This window comes from Podarcis muralis, chromosome 1, assembly GCF_964188315.1.
Source record: "Podarcis muralis chromosome 1, rPodMur119.hap1.1, whole genome shotgun sequence".
Classification (NCBI taxonomy): Eukaryota; Metazoa; Chordata; class Lepidosauria; order Squamata; family Lacertidae; genus Podarcis; species Podarcis muralis.
Genome location: NC_135655.1, coordinates 76,855,916 through 76,875,657, shown reverse-complemented (window position 1 = coordinate 76,875,657; position 19,742 = coordinate 76,855,916). Strand labels below are relative to the sequence as shown.

General features: G+C 45.0%; 1 protein-coding gene across 1 annotated transcript in view; it reads left to right on the top strand.

Annotated features, from left to right (window-relative positions):
- Positions 1 to 19,742, top strand: part of DRD4 (dopamine receptor D4) — a 39,384-nt gene extending 19,642 nt beyond the window's left edge. Inside the window, exons 2-4 of the mRNA XM_028735274.2 lie at positions 8,698 to 8,810; positions 11,015 to 11,568; positions 19,419 to 19,742. Of these exons, the coding sequence (XP_028591107.1) occupies positions 8,698 to 8,810; positions 11,015 to 11,568; positions 19,419 to 19,621 (870 nt within the window). The 3' untranslated portion in view covers positions 19,622 to 19,742. The remainder of the gene's footprint in view (positions 1 to 8,697; positions 8,811 to 11,014; positions 11,569 to 19,418) is intronic.

Here is a 19,742-nt window from a genome sequence, read left to right as displayed (position 1 = left end):
CATGCTGCCAGTGTATCGGTGCACTGCTGTGGCATCTGAAAGCAGGGTGGTGAAGTGCCATGAGGACTCGTAAGCTGATTGTGCTTGAAAAGTTCCTACTAGCTCTCTGCCACCTTCTGAATGGATCACTGACTCAGCATCTCCAAGGCATTCTTTTGCTGTCTTGTAGGATTATCAGGTCCAGACCTATAGACCCTGCCTGCAGCTTTAAAGAACTTTGGGACAAAGAGGAACAATGCAACTGCAGCATCTCCCGCGGATAGCAGTTCCTTTTACCTACAAGGTTCTTGGGCTGTAGTTGCACCATGCTGCATGTGGGAGGGGAAGTCAATTGATCTTTGATACTGTGGCCAGACTGAGAACAGAGGCAGGAGAGGAGATGAAATACGTTCTCTTGCCACCCGGAAGCAAAGGCACAATCTCTTGAATCTGAACTTGGTAATGTCGCTGCATATTTTCTTCCCCTGTGCCTTTCCCGCATTATGTATTTAGTGGCCTTCGTTAAAATACTGCTGCTGGTAATGATGATGGGGGTGTAAACTGTGATGATGATTTACCCAGGGTATAAACTGGCCTGTCTTTTTGAACATTCCAGCAGTTGCATCCTGTCCGTAGAAACCCAATAGCCTGGCAACTGGAAATGAATGCAGTATTCTCACCTTGAGTGTTTTTTGCTTTTAGTTCTGCTTGAGTCTCAGGGCCCAACTGAAGTCAGGAGGTGCATGGTTGCATCTCCAGCATCCCCCCTCCCCCCACAAAAGCTGCTGGGGTCTGATGGGGCTGCAGTACTGGGCCAGGGCTTTCCCCTAGGACTTTTTCTTTTTGGTATCTCAATTGCTTCCCCAGAGATGCTATTTGCAGTGTGGGGACGGGTAGACACAGATAACTGCATCTCTTTTTCTCTGCCCCCTCCCCAATACAGCAAACAGCTTTAATGGGGCAATTCAGATACCTGCACACCCACAACCAATCAGCATGCTCTGCAGAAGAGGGCCTCCAGCAGGTACCATCTCACCAGGAGGTCCGTCAGGCATTTGGGCACAGCAGTACCTTTTGCCTTTTCCAACATGTCTTTGAAGTGGAGAGCTTTATCCCAGCCTGTATCAGTACTGGAGTCGAAACCGTCTTTATATTTAAAAGTGCTCTAATTGCTTTTTTAATTGCTACGATATTGTTTACATATGAAATGGTGTAATTGCTTTTATTGCTGATGTTTTTAGTGTTCAATTGCATAAAGGTATTTTATGGGAAATAAAAATAAAAGCAGGAGAATGCCGTGGGTGGGAAGGAGTCATCCTCCCCCACCCATGAACTCTGCATACTGCTCTCCTAATCTGATTCCACCCCCACCCGCCATTGCTTTTACTTTTAGGAGAGAAATGCAAGCGGTCCAGTTATGCATCTCTCAGTGTCACACCAAGATTGACCACTAGAGGGACATTACAGTGACATTTTGGTTGGTCATAATAAAGTGACTTGGGAGTTTTTCAAAACTGAAGTGGTAGTTTCACCATTACCCATGAATGCTGATGCAACCAACCCACCTCTTCCTCTGCTTAAGTTTATTTGGCAGATTTGTTTCTGAGAAAAGTTTATTTATTTGGCATACAGGGAACTGGTAAATAGCACCCCAGAAGATGACATCCTCCTCCCTGCTGTGAAATAAGGGATAACAAAAAACGAGCCGCTGTGTTGCAAACACAGCAACAGGGCAGCCCTTCCCGGATAACAGACTGTTTCAATGTTCTTCCTCAGCAAGTAAAACGTCCAAAAGGGTACACAGATCGAAGGCAGAAATTCTCACTGTACAAAATGAGGTCTCTAATATTAGAGATCAGTTACCTGAACCATATGTATCCTGTGTACCCTTTTGGACATTTTACTTGCTGAGGAAGAACATTGAAACAGTCAGTTATCCGGGAAGGGCTGTCCTGTCGCTGTGTTTGGAGCCCAACATTCTTCAGCTCACTCCCTGCAAAACACTGCATAAGAAACTTACCTTGGAAGCCATGTTGCCTCAAGCCTGAGTGATTCTTCTTGGTGTTATACTAGCCTAAAAATCCCTCACTTTGGGACACTTTCCTAACTTATATTAGTTGGTGTCACCATGTATATACCGTATTTTTCGCTCTATAACACGCACCTGACCATAACACGCACATCGTTTTTAGAGGAGGAAAACAAGGGAAAAAACATTCTGAATGAAACAGTGGATGTATCATTTTTGTGCTTCATGCTGTGGCCACAGACATGTGATCTGATGGTGAATTTGGGGTGACCCAATGCAAAAATCCTGAGAATTCCTGTGGATCCATGCTTTGTAACCACGTTTTTGCACCATTGCAGCCCCAGGCAACAGTGGGTGCGTGATTTTTTGGGTGCAGGCTGTAGCCATAGACATGCTATGTGATCTGATGGTGAATTTGGGGTGACCCAATGCAAAGATCCTGAGAATCCCTGTGGATCCATGCTTTGTAACCACATTTTTGCACCATTGCAGCCCCAGGCAACAGTGGGTGCGTGCTTTTTTTGGTGCAGGCTGTAGCCATGGACATGCTATGTGATCTGATGGTGAATTTGGGGTGACCCAATGCAAAGATCCTGAGAATCCCTGTGGATCCATGCTTTGTAACCACATTTTTGCACCATTGCAGCCCCAGGCAACAGTGGGTGCGTGCTTTTTTTGGTGCAGGCTGTAGCCATGGACATGCTATGGGATCTGATGGTGAATTTGGGGTGACCCAATGCAAAGATCCTGAGGATCCATGTGGATCCATGCTTTGTAACCACATTTTTGCACCATTGCAGCCCCAGGCAACAGTGGGTGCGTGCTTTTTTTGGTGCAGGCTGTAGCCATGGACATGCTATGTGATCTGATGGTGAATTTGGGGTGACCCAATGCAAAGATCCTGAGGATCCATGTGGATCCATGCTTTTTAACCACGTTTTTGCACCATTGCAGCCCCAGGCAACAGTGGGTGCGTGATTTTTTTGGTGCAGGCTGTAGCCATGGACATGCTATGTGATCTGATGGTGAATTTGGGGTGACCCAATGCAAAGATCCTGAGGATCCATGTGGATCCATGCTTTGTAACCACGTTTTTGCACCATTGCAGCCCCAGGCAACAGTGGGTGCGTGCTTTTTTTGGTGCAGGCTGTAGCCATGGACATGCTATGTGATCTGATGGTGAATTTGGGGTGACCCAATGCAAAGATCCTGAGGATCCATGTTGATCTATGCTTTGTAACCACATTTTAAGTGGGGAGCGAAGGAAAAACAAAGAAGGGACATGAGAGGGGTGTGCAGAGAAGCAGCTGGCTAAGAATGCTGGAGAGGGATTTAACGGGTGGGAGGAAAGAAAGGCAAAAGTTCCCCCCCCCCAAGCCAGCCATCTCTCTCTCTCTCTCTCTCTCCCTCCCCACCCCCTCTCTCTCTCCCTCCCCCCCTCTCTCTCCCCCTCCCCCCTCCCTCTCCCTCCCCCACTCTCTCTCCCTCTCCCCCAGCAGCACCGGAGCACAGAGAGGAATTAGAAAGAACGACACTCTGCTTGCCTGGAGGGGAGGGGCTTTCCCTGCTCTTTGTTCCGTTTCAGCAATCACAGCAACGAAACAGAGAAGGGTGGGCAGTAAGACCCTGAGGCAGAATGCAGGAAAGCAACCACTTCCTCTTTTCAGGTTTCCCTTCTCCGTGACTCGCGATTTGACTTTTGCTTGATTTTTTGGCTCCAGGGACCACACATTCGCTCTATAACACACACAGACATTTCCCCTTCCTTTTTAGGAGAAAAAATCTGTGTGTTATAGAGGGAAAAATACGGTATGTATATAAATTAAGACATAATTCAGTAGTGATATAAAAGTATTGTATGTATATTATTAGCCCACTGTGTTGCTTTTGGATTGTCAGAGTGAAATAAGGGGTGGCACTTCAGCCCTGCCCTGCCCTGCTCCACTGGTTATACTGCTTGAATGCAAAGGAGAGTAGGGACCACCATCACTGATTTATAAAAGGAGCCTTAGACTTGTCTGCACCTGGCCATCTTTGTAGGAGACCTGGAGAAAGAGAGATGAGGGGAAACAAATTGCTTGCTGCCAGTGAGGAACCAGCTGTTTCCCCTAGCAATGTTTTTGGGTTAAGAATAAAATGGGGCAGAGGTAATAAAGCTGCAGCAGAACTGATCGCCTGTCCAGTTCAGCCACTGCTGCCCCCCTAATAGAGAAGGGTTAGAGGGAGGAGCAGATGCTGAGCCTGTGGAGATGAGAGCCGATTATCTCAGCGTGTGCAATTCCCTGTTTTGGCAGTTGCCGTTTATGGCACCTGGCCGCTGAACATCTGGCTTTATCGTCTGGTTGTTTTTGGATGAACAGTAGCATGCGTTTCCAAAGTCACCTTTGCTTGCCTCTTCCGTCACCCATTTTCTAGTCTCTGCTAATTCAAGCTGCATCCAAACCCAGGCCAGATTTAGTTAATCAGATCAACACAACGGTATGTATGGTCTTGTCCTTTTGCTTTGCCCCTGTGGTGGGGAAGCTGCCACAGAGTCAGAATTCTGTGCAGGTGCACAAAGACAGAGATAATGCTTGGTGGTTTAGCCATGGTTCAAAAAGCAGGAAACAGCTTTGTGAGCCTATGCTCTCTTCTCTTTCCAAAGCAATTTCAAACTATTTATTCTTGGTGATAGCCAGAGCTTTGTATTTCATAGGCACTAACACAAATGCTGGTTAGCACAAAATAAGTTACTTAGTTTTGTAAACCCACATAACACATTCATATATCTGAGATCTTCTCCCTTACAAACCTGTTCATACATTGAGATTAGCAAACAAAGCCCTTCTGGGTGTACCCCACCCCCTGGTTTCCAGACCACCAGAAGAAGGGTCTTTTTGGTGGTAGCGCTGAGCATATGGAAAAGCCTTGTTATGGATATATAGCACCCACTGTCCATAGTATGTTTTAAGTGCATGTTAAAAACTGATTTGTTTACCCTGGCATTTCCTGATAATTGATATTTACTGAACATGCTGCTGCCTACTGAAGATTTGGATTTATTACTAGAATTATTGTGATATGGTTGAACAATAAAAGGTAAAGGTACCCCTGCCCGTACAAGCCAGTCTTGACAGACTCTAGGGTTGTGCGCCCATCTCACTCAAGAGGCCGGGGGCCAGCGCTGTCCGGAGACACTTCCGGGTCACATGGCCAGCGTGACATCGCTGCTCTGGCGAGCCAGAGCTGCACACGGAAACGCCGTTTACCTTCCCGCTAGTAAGTGGTCCCTATTTATCTACTTGCACCCGGGAGTGCTTTTGAACTGCTAGGTTGGCAGGCGCTGGGACCGAACAACGGGAGCGCACCCCGCCGCGGGGATTCGAACCGCCGACCTTTCGATCGGCAAGCCCTAGGCGCTGAGGCTTTTACCCACAGCGCCACCCGTGTCCCTAACATGGTTGAACAATAAGTTAGTCTTAATAAGGTTGTACATGACTTTTGATGTATTAAAAATGTTTTGAAATAATTAAAAAAAAAAAAACACAGGAAACGAACATGCCAGGAGGAAGCCTAAAACCCATCTCTCTAATATCTAGTTTTCTATCTGGAAGAAATAGTTTTCTGTGGTGGAGGAATTGGTCTTCTGAAACCCACAACTGCAGTCTGAATGAAATAGTGCTAGGCACAGGTTTATTACCTCAGAGAAGAACTAGGCCTATACCATTTTTACTTTCCCATTTAAGAGGATAGCATAAGGATTTTAAAGTAGAATGAGAAAGGCAGATAATGACTTGACCAAATGGCCTGTTAACAGTTTTAAGAGTGTAGGAAAGAATATGTAATTTAAGAAGGAAGGGAGTGTGAAGGTGAGATTAAAACTACAATAGCTCTATCAAGAGAACCAATTATAGAACTTAATGTAACCCTATTGTGTTGTTTATTTTATCAGATGCGGGTCAAATTAGATCCCATTTCTCTTTTACAAATCCCAAGAAAAGAGTCCAGTCTTTGCCAAGTACTTTTCTAAAAATGTTGACTATAAATGAATTTGACAGCTGTGGGTATTTCATGATAGGCAAGCTGGAATGTGGGTAAGTCTGTTATTTGCTGAGAAGAAAGAAACAATGCAATGGTTAAAAAGAGAGAATGAAGATTTATACTTCAAGCACATTAATTTTTTCACACCCCTGTCCATTTTATTCCTTAATTCTCTTGGACTGGTTTCCAGAAAAGCAAGGAGCGAGACCAGATTTCCTCCTTTAGGCAGTTTTCTCTTCAGCTGCTTGTTTGTTGGCTGTACACTATAAGTCAGTGGTGGGGAACCTGTGACTCACTCTCCAGATGCTCATGGTCCCTCCAACCCCAGCTGCATGGACCATGGCCAGGTGCGATGGGAGTTCAACAGAATCTGGAAGGCCACAGGTTCTCCACTCATGCTACAGATGAACAAACCGCATTGGGCTTTGCTACTGAAGCTCCATAATTATACATGCCCTAAATTTTTGGGCTCAGTCTGCAGCTTCACTTCTAGACCCACACTACACTTTGCCTTTAAGCGCTGCCCAGGTTCCAGCAGTTTTTATTGCAAGGATTTCCAAGCCTAGGGCTGCAATGGTAAGGATATAAAGATCTCTGGGATTGAGCTGTCAGGATTTCGCTTCTCCTTTTTGGTGCAGAAAGTTTGCTATAAGCATCATTTTATTGCTTTGATGGTTTACAACTGATAATGAGCACCAGAAAGTGATGAGTTTGGACATGGGAAGTACTAAGCCGAAACCTCAGTTGAGCAAAGGAAAGTTCATGAGGTGGTTCTGGGCATATGACACATGCAAAGTCTAACCTACTTCATGCTGGGTTACCTTGGGACATATTTTTTGGTCATTTCTTCTAGCACAAACTGCACACCACCTTACATTTACCAGTGCATTAATTTAAAAGCTCAAAATACTTTTGAAATTGCTTTCAAAGCTGGCTTTGGAAATTCTGAATTTCTAATAAGAGTGAGCATCAAAGCAGCCTCTTTCACTTAGGTTCTCCTGGCAAGAACATATTCTGGAAGTGTGAGGAGTCTCTAGAATCAGTACTTTTTCTTTCCTTTTTTGCAAACTGATGTAGAAATGTGGAGAACCAGACTTGGGGTGAAGAACAAGTAATACATACTTTAATAATAATTTATAACAATAATTAAAAATTAGAAACTGAGAAACGCCCCCCAAACTGACATATTTGCCCATTCTCTCCTTGATGCACTGCCTCCCTTTTTTGTCCTGACAGAAAGCAAGGGAGCAGCATAACGCCAATCCTAACATGTGCACAGCAACTGCCTCCCACACAAGGGCCTTCCCCAACCTGGCACTTTCCAGATGTTTGGGACTGCAATTCCCATCAGCCCCAGGCCAAGAAAATGCAGTCCAAACCAGGCTGAGGAAGGCTGCCATAGAAAATTGGTTTACTGGTGAAGTAAAGAGGAAGTTTTCCATTCCCTAAAGCTCTTCTACACAGACCGAAACTTTTATCTAACAATATGATTTTAAAAACAAATTATTACATTACAGAACAAGTAAAAACTATATCAACCAAACCACACGTTTGTCTTGGCTCCATTAATTCTTTTAATTTGACAGAGACCTGTGTGTTCTAGACAAGCAGTTGTGCTATGTGCGTGTAGCAAACCTGGGGGTCTCTTACGTTACCTGCAAATGTGTGGGAAGCTGATGAGGCTATGCAGAACATTAACCTTCTCCTAGCCTGACCCTGAAGACAGTTTGAAAGTTAAGGGATAAGGAAGCTGTAGCCCAAAAGGTGCGAATAATCCACCTCACTAACGTCATTGCGGAGAGAGAGATATAGTAACGGCAAAGCAAGGATTAGCTGACATTAGGGCAGGGTTTTGTGACTTATTTTCTTTCTAGGACAATCCCAGATTTTGCAGGCGTGTTTGAGATCTATTAATACGCATTAAGGTGAAAAAGGAAGATTCTGCGATGCTGTTATCTTATGCAGAGGTGATGCTTTGGGGCTCACCGTTGGTTGCTTGGTTACAAAGGAAGTATTGTGCCACTGCAGCTGATCTTGGGTTGGGGGGGGGGCAGGGAGCTAAAGAGCCATTGCATTAGACTCTCTCTGCACCTGAGTGTATCAATGGCCTCTTGTACCCCTGTTGGGACAAATCTCCCCCATTCTGATGCAAAGCAAGTGAGATATGCAGTGGTTTATATACCCCAAGGCAAGGTTGCATTTTGCTGGAATGGCACCTGTCCAGAGCTAAGAAGGTTGCTACCTAGAGATTTGCTTTACATCTTTCAAGCTACTGGTCAAATGAGAAGCAGTACTACAGCCATGGCTACTCTTTGGAAGAGTTCCTTCCCCTTTGTTTCCCTCTCATTCCTTTCACCCACCCCTTCCCTTGCATTAAGTAGGACTTGCGGGTATGATGGACAGTGGGCATGGGATGCCGAATGAAAGGATTGAGCAAGGAACGTGCAGGAGAAGCTACTTTCACCTCTCACTTTATTGGTAGTGTTAAAGCTGCAGCTCAGATCCCCTGGTTGCACTCTGGCGACCTCTAGTCAACCACTGAGGAGGACTTTCTTGGAGAAAAGTAGCAGAGGCAAGCTTAGAATCTCTTGAGGATATGGGGAGGCATCTTAGTCACGGCTGGTGCTGTGAGAACTTCCTCTCAGCTGATGCTCTCTCTCTGTCTTCAGTTTCAGGGAGGTGTGTGGTCCTTGAGCACAGTCCTGTGCGATGCCTTGATGACCATGGATGTGATGCTGTGCACAGCTTCCATTTTCAACCTCTGTGCAATCAGCGTTGATCGGTAAGCTCCTTTGCCTGCCTTGGATTTCAGCTTTTGGGATTTTCCCAGCTTCGTTATTTTCCTGTCCACCACTATCCACACACTCATGTGTTCACATCCCAACACTTGAACAGCTTCCAGCTGGATTTGAGTTTCATTCATAAACAACAACACATGAACTGCAGTAGGGGCCTCAGAAGGCGTTTGGAATAACTTGCCATCCTATAATAATACAGTTTGGATACATACCATCACTTTCAGATTAAAAACCTTGTCCCCAGGGTGCAACTGATGAGGTAGCTTCAAGAGTGGAGGTCTGATATATTTTGGAGCATTTTCAAATCCTTAGATTGATCAAGACAATCCAGAGTTCTGGCACTGTATATTTTGAACTTGATATATCCTGGTCTGTCTACCCCAGTAGTCTTCAGCCTTTTCAGATCCAGGACTCACATTTAACCCAAACATGTATTTGGGGACGCATTTCTTTTTCTTTTTACCCATGTATTTGTATGATGGTGTTGCTACTGCTGCAGCCAATCTTAGATTATGCCATGTCCCGGCAATGGGTCCCAGTCCACTAGTTAAACCAGCGGTCTATCCAGTAGGGAATAGGGTCCCCTCTCTGAGCTGGTTGAGATCTTGGTGCTGAAGCTTGATCCCGTACGGTTGGTGCTGGTGTCAGTTGTGCTGGCTGTTGAGCTGGCTGGTCTGATACAATTGCACCACTTTATGTCTCTTCCACAGATTTCACAAATGGAAAGAAGGAATTTGAGTCCTGTGAAAGCAAAAGCCTTTGTTCAGTAGAACTGTTCCCTGGACTGCTGGCTGTCAACCAAGCTTGTGCTGAGCCTGCATCTGTCCGTATTACCTCTGGACCACAGAACTCCTGTCTAAAGACTGAAAAGCTCTAATTTTGTTGAACTAGTATACAACTATTCCATTAGCAAATATGCCCTGTTCAGAAGTCATTTTAGGTCATTGATTGATACAGATTTCCCAGTGTTAATTTACTGTTTTGTTTGGTGATCCACTTGAAAATAGTTTTAGCAAATTATTCTGCATTGATTCTGAAATATACTCAGAGTCGCAAAGTGATTTCATGCTCTTTATTCAGCTCATAGTGGTGAGGAGGAATGAATGCAAGTCCCCTCAAAGTATCTGCTTTATATACATTATTTACATAATGGGCTGCACATGATTGGCTAATTTTGGAATTCTACTGTAAGCCAATCAGGTTGTGGATTCACTTATATCTGGAGCATGATTGGGTGGTTCCTGCCAACCAATCATACTGCTGCATTGTTCTAGGACCAATCAGACTGCTGCAATTTGGATCCTATTGTTCTAGGACCAATCAGACTGCTGCAGTTTGGATCCTATTCAACTCAGTGCATAACAGATTCCTTGACATATATTATAAATTGGTCCAGCACATGCTGGTTTGCTTGTTTTTTAATCAGTTTCAACAGTCCAACATGAAGCCTTGATCCATTCAAGGCGGCTGGTTCCTGATCACATAGGGAAACCTGAAAAACAATCAGCCAAACACACATAGAGTCCCCCATCAGATCTCCCACTCAATAAGTGACAGACTAGTGTGGTGCTGGCAAGGAAATTGTGGCATAGGCCTAGTGCCCACGGACCTTCTTTCCTCTCCATCTGTTCTTTCAGTGTGTGGAGGGATAACATCTGAAAGGGGCTTCTCTAGGTGATCATAAGCTTGGACTGTGCTGACTGGGGTTGAATGTTCAACAACATCGGGAAGGCACCAGGTTGGGGCAAGCTACAACAGGCAATGGAGACTAGTGGGTACAGACAAAGACTTCAAAGAAAAGGTGGGTTTTGAAGGAAGTAAGATGTTCTAGGAAACACTTCCCAGCATCAGGGCAGCAAGGGAGAAAACAAATTTCAGGGAATAGATTGATGGGAGCAGGAGAAACAAAGTCAAGAATATAAGAACAGGTTAATGAGGCAAAAGCTGTTTACCTCTGACAGTGTGTGCATTCATACATCCTGGCTGGATTCCTAGAGCTTGGGTAGCCAACTTGGTGCCCCCATACACTGCTGGATCTCCCGCCAACATTCCCAACAGTCAGAAGTGATGGGAGTTGGAGTCAGCAGCAACAACTATGTTGGCCACCTGATGGTAGAGATTGAGATGCTCTAGGCCATTCACTTCCACAAAACTACTCCCAGCTTCACCTTCTTCTTTGTCATTCCAGGTTCATTGCTGTCTCCATCCCACTGAACTATAACCGGCGGCAAATTGACCTGAGGCAGCTGGTCCTCATCTCCACCACATGGATCTTTGCTTTTGCTGTGGCCTCCCCGGTCATCTTTGGCCTCAACAATGTTCCAGACCGGGACCCTACCTTGTGTCAGCTGGAGGATAACAACTACATTGTGTACTCTTCTATTTGCTCCTTCTTCATTCCTTGCCCTGTCATGCTGGTCCTGTACTGTGCCATGTTCCAGGGACTTAGGCGTTGGGAGGAAGCCCGGAAGGCCAAACTGAAGAGCAGCATCTACTTGGGCAACAGGCCACTGTATTGTCCGCCACCCGTCATTGAGAGGAACCAGGCTGAGGTCAAGTTGGAGGAGCGCAACCGATATACCTGCTCCGAGTGCTCTTTTCCCAGGGACTACGTGACCAATGGGATTCAGACTGTGTCCTACCCACACCTCAGATACCCACCACATAAAGGACTCAAAAGGAAGCAGGCAAAGATCAATGGCAGAGAGAGGAAAGCTATGAAGGTGCTGCCGGTTGTGGTTGGTGAGTATTCAATGCTCAGTGGTTATTTAATAGGACTGAGAATCAACAGGGATCAGAAACAATTTAGAAGGCTCGTATTAACAGAAATGGGAAGCAGACAGTAACCAGTTGTGGGACTTGGGATTCTAATATGCAGACCATAGGGCACATCTACCCTAATTTTCTTTACTCTTGTTGTCTCTCTTCACCTCACAGTGCTGATAGCTGGTTAAACAAAAACACTAAATTGATGGGATTGAGTGTTGCTTATCTAAGTAGCTGTGTCAGACTGGGTCCTTTGTATGTCTCCCTACATGACCACATGCAGCAGAGTCGGGTTCAGTTCTACCTGCTATCTGACAAAGGAGATAAGTGTATGGATGAGCTGAGGATCTCTTTTATTTTTATTGTAAAGGGATAGTATAATTAATAGTAGGTTGGCTTGCACCCATGGTCAATGATTGTGCGCTATAATATCTGACATTAGAAATATCCCAAGTGGGTACAGAATAGGTACTGGGTCAAAAGTACACCCTTGTATTGAACACACACCATACTCACCCTGAGAATTGGTGTGTGTGCTTTAAAAAAACCAACAACTTGCAAATCTGTCAAAAAGTGTCTGTCATAACAGTTCCTTTGACATGGCTGATTGCCTGAATTTCAGAACTGCTACAGAGAAGCAACCTCATCTGGTGAGGGTATATATGGGGTACCCACATGGTGCTCCCTCTTCTACAAGGGCTGCCACATTCACTGTGGTGAAGGGAATAGTTCTGTACATGGAAAGGGCTGTGCCATGCAGAGGAAGCTGTGTACAGTGTTTGCTTTGCTGCATACATGAGACTTTTGACTGAGGCACTAGAGCATCTACATCCTGTTATCAGAGCGTGCACTAGCTTTTGCAAATTGGAATCAGTGCACTTAACTTCCATAAAGCATGATTAGTGGGGGGAAATTGAGGAGAGCATACAAAGTTTAGATTTCCCCCCTGTAATGCATGAAATGTAAAGGGCACTGTCAGACACTAGCAGGAAACGTTACTTCTCCTATATATTCCACCCTGAGTACTCTAAATGGGCCCCCCTTTGTGGCAGGCATTGGTACCCCTGTGACGAGGAACTCCTTGATGTGCTGTCCACGTTATTTCTGTAGCATCAAAGGTGGCCATGACCGGGCCATTTGAATTGGAACTGGAACTGCTCTTTTGATGTAATAATAATAATAATAATAATAATAATAATAATAATAATAATAATAATATTATTTTATTATTTATACCCCGCCCATCTGGCTGAGTTTCCCCAGCCACTCTGGGCGGCTCCCAATCAAGTGTTAAAAACAGTACAGCGTTACATATTAAAAACTTCCCTGAACAGGGCTGCCTTAAGATGTCTTCTGAATGTCAGGTAGTTGTTTATCTCTTTGACATCTGATGGGAGGGCGTTCCACAGGGCGGGCGCCACTACGGAGAAGGCACTCTGTCTGGTTCCTTGTAGTCTCACTTCTCGCAATGAGGGAACCACCAGATGGCCCTCAGCGCTGGATCTCAGTGTCCGGGGTGAACGATGGGGGTGGAGACGCTCCTTCAGGTATACAGGACCGAGGCCATTTAGGGCTTTAAAGGTCAGCACCAACACTTTGAATCTTCCTTGCACCACGTCAGACCACAGGTCCATCTGACTGGCAGGGGCTCTTCCAGATTTCAGGCATGAGTCTTTCCAAGCCGTACCTAGAGATCCAAGGAATTGAACCCGAAACCTTTTGCATGCAATACATGTACTCTACCACTGAGCTCTGGAGCTTCTCCTAAACAGCCTCTGCATCTCAGTGAAAGGGTCAGAGAGCCATGGCTGACTTCTGCTGGAATCAAAGGCTGTGGATCTGGGAGAAGCAAGGCCCCTGTGGGGTGTTAATGCTGTGACCTCCCTCCATCGTAGGCTCAGGTTGTTTATATGTGTAAATAAACCATCTATTCTAAAGATACCACAGTCTCTGCTGTGCCTCATTCCAAAGAAAGACGAACCCTGGGTAAGCACTTGGAACCCCTGGAATCTTGCACTGCTCAGAGATTGGGGTGCCAAGCAACAATGCTATATTAGGAATGTTTTAATGGAAATTTCATTTTAATGGAGGTGTTTAATGAGAAATCCAATAGCATATTTCAGCAATCTCAGGAGAAAATTCAGCAGAATGGTGGGCCAAGAGGTTGGAGTGGGGGAGTGGTGATAGAACCCATTATTGTCAAAAAAACCTTTTGAAATTATGTGAGAAGCTGTGCCAGAAGCCTGCCTTCAGTACCAGAACTGGCTATGTGTTTTTTCTGTGACCAGCTTTATTCAGGTCAAACTAAATGGTCACATAATGGACCCTTGCAGCTGTGAAATCTTTTTCTTTCTCTTCAGTGCTTAAGGGCTTCCTCTCCTCCACCAGCAATTTGCCTCTTTTGGAGGCTTTTCTGCTAATTGTAGACTAAACTTGCAGGCTTTCTGAGGCATTTGTAAAAATTATAACCAGCTTCCCTCCTGTTGAGTAGTAAAGAGTACCTGTCTGCTGAAGAGCTCTCAGGCTAAACACAGGGGTTGGGTGAAGCCTTTACGACCTGTCACGATGCCTCTCCCACGAAGCCCTGCAGTGTACAGCATCAGCAAGAGTGATTTGGGCAGGTTGCAGCTTCTTCTGTGGCAAAAGAAACTACATCTCCCTCCTGTAAAAGCATAGGAGCTCTGCTCCAAGTTGAAAATGGTAATCTGGTCACCGTTCCCCTGTGCACCTTCATTGTCCATACAGTGTTTTATAAAGAATGGTTTATGAAGCCGGGGACAACTATTGGGTCCAACCACATCTCCCCCATCTCTCCCCTCCCCCCATCGTGTACTGGCTTCAGCATAAAGATCTTGGCTTGTATTAAATGAAGATTTATTGTTATGCAGGGGTGTGTGTGTGTGTGTGTGTGTGTATGTGTGTGTGTGTGTGTGTGTGTGTGTGTGTGTGTGTATATATATATATATATATATATATATATATATATATGCAGGTTTTGGTGTCCTCGGGTGTCTTCCCGTGTAAAAGCTGGGGTGTCTAGGCGACGTTTCGACGAGGTCTCACTCGTCATCTTCAGGCTGGTGCTTTCGGCTTCTTGTTACTGGAACAGAGCAGGATCTCAGTGTTTGAGTTCCTATAAATACTGTTGAGGAGGTGTGGTGTTCTCTGGGCAGAGAGGAAGTTCCCAGGCATGTGTGCCTTTTCTTCTTTTGTTCCTTAATTACTTGAGGGATATCTTGAGTGATTTCTTGAGTGATATCCTGAGTACCACTTAGGTGGGTCATTAGGTGTGGATTAGTTGCTAAAGTCTTTGTGTCTTGACCTCTTGAACTTTGTGAAGAGTTTTTCTGAGAAGATGGCTGTACTGCACTTAGATGTGCTCTGGCTTGGCTTCGTGTATAGGGGCGAGCTGTGGTTTTGTGGCCTGTGCCAGCCAGATCTGTGTAGGGATTGCAGGGGGGTGCAGCATCCGGAGGTGCCACCATGGTTTGGCTACTGGATGGTGTCTGTAATTTATCTGTGGAGAGGGTCTGGGTTTGGGTCTGGTGTGGTTGATTGGTGATGGCGTTCTGTGTGCCTCTGGATCTGGTGTCAGTTTTTGTGTGGAGGGCTAATTTCCAGATGTCTGGCAAGCGGGATGTGTCGTCACGCTTGTTCATGTTGTGAGGGTGTTTCTCTATCTCGATGGCTTCCATGATTATTCTCTTGTGGTGATGTTCCATGTTAAAGAGCAATTTGGAATCTTCAAAATTAATTTCGTGTCCTGTTTCTTTCATGTGTTGGAAAAGAGAGGAAGTTTTTTCTTCTTTTTTGACGGCATTCTTGTGTTCTGCGATACGTGCATTTATTCGTCTGTTTGTTTGTCCAATGTACGTGGCTGGGCAGACTTTGCAGGGTATTTCATAGACCCCTTGGTTTTCCAACTGGATTTTATCCTTGGGGTTTCTGAGGATATTGGCTATTTTTTGGTTGGTGCAAAAGGCTGTTTTGATATTGTGTTTATGGAGGATTTTGCTAATTTTATCTGTAGTGCCCTTGATATAAGGAAGGAGGGCCATGCCATTGTTTTCTTCTGTGTCTTGGTTTTTGGGGGGTGTTTCTTTTTGGATTAGCTTCGTAACCCTGTTTTGCTGGTATCCATTGGCAATTAACACATTTGAGAGATTCTGTAACTCAGTTGTCAAGTGGTCTTTGTCAGCCAGGCGTTTGGTTCTGGAGATGAGAGTCTTGGCTACGGAGTTTATTTGTGCAGGGTGGTGGTGTGATTGTGCATGTAAGTAGCGGTTGGTGTGTGTTTTTTTCCGGTAGATAGTGTGTCCTAGGGAGCCATCAGGTTTTTTGTAGATTAGGACGTCAAGGAAGGGAAGTTGGTTGTTGGCTTCTATTTCCATAGTGAATTGTATTTTGGGGTGTAGGCTGTTGAGATGTGTGAGGAAGCTATCCAGTTTTTCCTTCCCGTGTGGCCAAATTACAAAGGTGTCGTCAACATATCTGAGCCAAAGTTTGGGTTTGTGTTCTGACTTGTCTAAGGCATTGGTTTCAAAGTGTTCCATGTACAGGTTTGCGATGACCGGTGAGAGGGGTGATCCCATAGGTGCTCCTTCTATCTGTTTGTATCTTTGTCCATTGTGGATGAAGTACGTGTTGGTTAGGCAGTGCTTGGTCAGGTCCAAGATGTATTCGGGGGGATTGTATTTGTTTTGGAGATGAGAGTCTTGGCTACGGAGTTTATTTGTGCAGGGTGGTGGTGTGATTGTGCATGTAAGTAGCGGTTGGTGTGTGTTTTTTTCCGGTAGATAGTGTGTCCTAGGGAGCCATCAGGTTTTTTGTAGATTAGGACGTCAAGGAAGGGAAGTTGGTTGTAAATACAATTCACTATGGAAATAGAAGCCAACAACCAACTTCCCTTCCTTGACGTCCTAATCTACAAAAAACCTGATGGCTCCCTAGGACACACTATCTACCGGAAAAAAACACACACCAACCGCTACTTACATGCACAATCACACCACCACCCTGCACAAATAAACTCCGTAGCCAAGACTCTCATCTCCAGAACCAAACGCCTGGCTGACAAAAACCACTTGACAACTGAGTTACAGAATCTCTCAAATGTGTTAATTGCCAATGGATACCAGCAAAACAGGGTTACGAAGCTAATCCAAAAAGAAACACCCCCCAAAAACCAAGACACAGAAGAAAACAATGGCATGGCCCTCCTTCCTTATATCAAGGGCACTACAGATAAAATTAGCAAAATCCTCCATAAACACAATATCAAAACAGCCTTTTGCACCAACCAAAAAATAGCCAATATCCTCAGAAACCCCAAGGATAAAATCCAGTTGGAAAACCAAGGGGTCTATGAAATACCCTGCAAAGTCTGCCCAGCCACGTACATTGGACAAACTAACAGACGAATAAATGCACGTATCGCAGAACACAAGAATGCCGTCAAAAAAGAAGAAAAAACTTCCTCTCTTTTCCAACACATGAAAGAAACAGGACACGAAATTAATTTTGCAGATTCCAAATTGCTCTTTAACATGGAACATCACCACAAGAGAATAATCATGGAAGCCATCGAGATAGAGAAACACCCTCACAACATGAACAAGCGTGACGACACATCCCGCTTGCCAGACATCTGGAAATTAGCCCTCCCCACAAAAACTGACACCAGAGCCAGAGGCACACAGAACGCCATCACCAATCAACCACACCAGACCCAAACCCAGACCCTCTCCACAGATGAATTACAGATACCATCCAGTAGCCAAACCATGGTGGCACCTCCGGATGCTGCACCCCCCTGCAATCCCTACACAGATCTGGCTGGCACAGACCACAAAACCACAGCTCGCCCCTATACACGAAGCCAAGCCAGAGCACAACAAAATGCAGTACAACCATCTTCCCAGAAAAACTCTTCACAAAGTTCAAGAGGTCAAGACACAAAGGCTTTAGCAACTAATCCACACCTAATGACCCACCTAAGTGGTACTCAGGATACAACTCAAGAAATCACTCAAGATATCCCTCAAGTAATTAAGAAACAAAAGAAGAAAAGGCACACTAGCCTGGGAACTTCCTCTCTGCCCAAGAACATTAGAGGCCACACCTCCTCAACAGTATTTATAGGAACTCAAACACTGAGATCCTGCTCTGTTCCAGTAACAAGAAGCCGAAAGCACCAGCCTGAAGATGACGAGTGAGACCTCGTCGAAACGTCGCCTAGACACCCCAACTTTTACACGGGAAGACACCCGAGGACACCAAAACCTGCATATATATATATATATATATATATAAAATATCCAAAGCCCAATTTGGTTGTAATGCTGATGTTCACCAGCACTGCATCCTCCTGGCCACATATCCTCTGTTTGCTTATAAGATTCCTATGCTGGTGTTCAGGGAATTGTCTCCCAAAATGTACAAGTCAATGTACTCTTACTGGGCTAAATATTAAGAAGGGCAGTATACAAATGCCTTAACCCATGTATGGGATACCTGTGGCCCTCAAATTGTTGTTGGTCTAAAAGTCCCACTATTCCTCACTATTTGCCATGCTGGCTGGGGTTAATGTGAGACATGGAATCCCAGCCACATCTGGATGGCTCGGGTTTCCCATTCCTGCCTCAGTTAAGTAATTAACTATGGTTTGCACAGGCACAATGGCTCAGTTTGAATATGACACTGAGCACGTGGGAAAGACACATGCACAACAAAGATTTGTTGTTTTACACACCCAGGGCAATAATTGAACCAGACACCAGAGGATTCTCTAATAATCTCACACATGGGGTGAGAAGAGTTCCCTTAGGCAGGGAGTTAGAAATGGCTCTGCTTGTGTGGGGGCCTCTTCGGCACTTATTTAGGTCTGGATTTGAGTGCTGAGGTGGCACTGATGATAGTGATACCAATTTAAACAAAATAAATTGTATTCTTTCAATATTGTAAAAACAAAACAAAAACAAAATACCTCAGTATCTCCCTCCAATCAGCTTCCCAGTTGGGAAGGGTCAACATTATTTCCTTTGCTTAGCAACAATGATTAAGTGTCCTTAGCAATGGGGCTGCCTACTGCGTGCTGAAGCATTAGAGCTGTCTTCATTTTTGCCTGATTGACTTGCTTTAAAAAAATAAATAAAGCTAAGAGTCTGAGGCCTCTGCTGGTCTGCTCCCCTCTCCACCAAATCCAGCCCTTTATATCCATCTGTTGGCAACCTTGTACTCACCCACAGACACCTCCTTCTTGTCAGGGTTCAGGCTCGGCTTTTTCACTCTCATCCAGCCCAGTGTTGGGTCCAGACACTGAGCCAGGGCTTCACTGCCTCTCCTGATTCAGGAGTTACAGTGGTACCTCGCAAGACGAATGCCTCGCAAGACAAAAAACTCGCTAGACGAAAGGTTTTTCCATTTGCGAGTTGCCTCGCAAGACGAATTTCCCTATGGGCTTGCTTCGCAAGACGAAAACGTCTCGCGACTTTGTTTCCTTTGTCTAAATAATAATTCGCAAGACGAAAAATTCGCTAGACGACAAAACTTGCGGAACGAATTAATTTCGTCTTGCGGGGCACCACTGTATAAAGAAATAGCACTGGGGGTCATGAGTTTACTAATGACACTTCACCTCGCATTGTAGAATCCATTCCACTTTTCCAAGTTGCTAATTGGTGTTATTCTTGAATGAAACTCTTCTGCATCAGAGAAACAGAGGCACAGAGATTTGAAGATTTAAGTTACCTGACCTCTGGCTTCGTGGGGAGCCTGCAGCCATCAGAACTTAAGTTTGTTTGTCCTTGTCTCTCTGTCTGCCACAGGTGTGTTCCTTTTCTGCTGGACTCCTTTCTTTGTGGTCCACATAACCAGAGCCTTGTGTCACTCCTGCACCATCCCCAGCGAGGTAACCAGCATTGTGACATGGCTGGGCTATGTCAACAGTGCCCTCAACCCCATCATCTACACCGTCTTCAACACTGAATTTAGGAACTACTTCCGCAAAGTTTTGCACATCTTCTGCTAACACTGCTGGATTCTAAAAATAGAACTGGATTCTGAATATAGAACAGAGTGTACTACACAAGGCAAAGAACCAGACAAATTTAACTTCTTTGTATAGTTTATTAAAGTTTTATTTCTTGCTA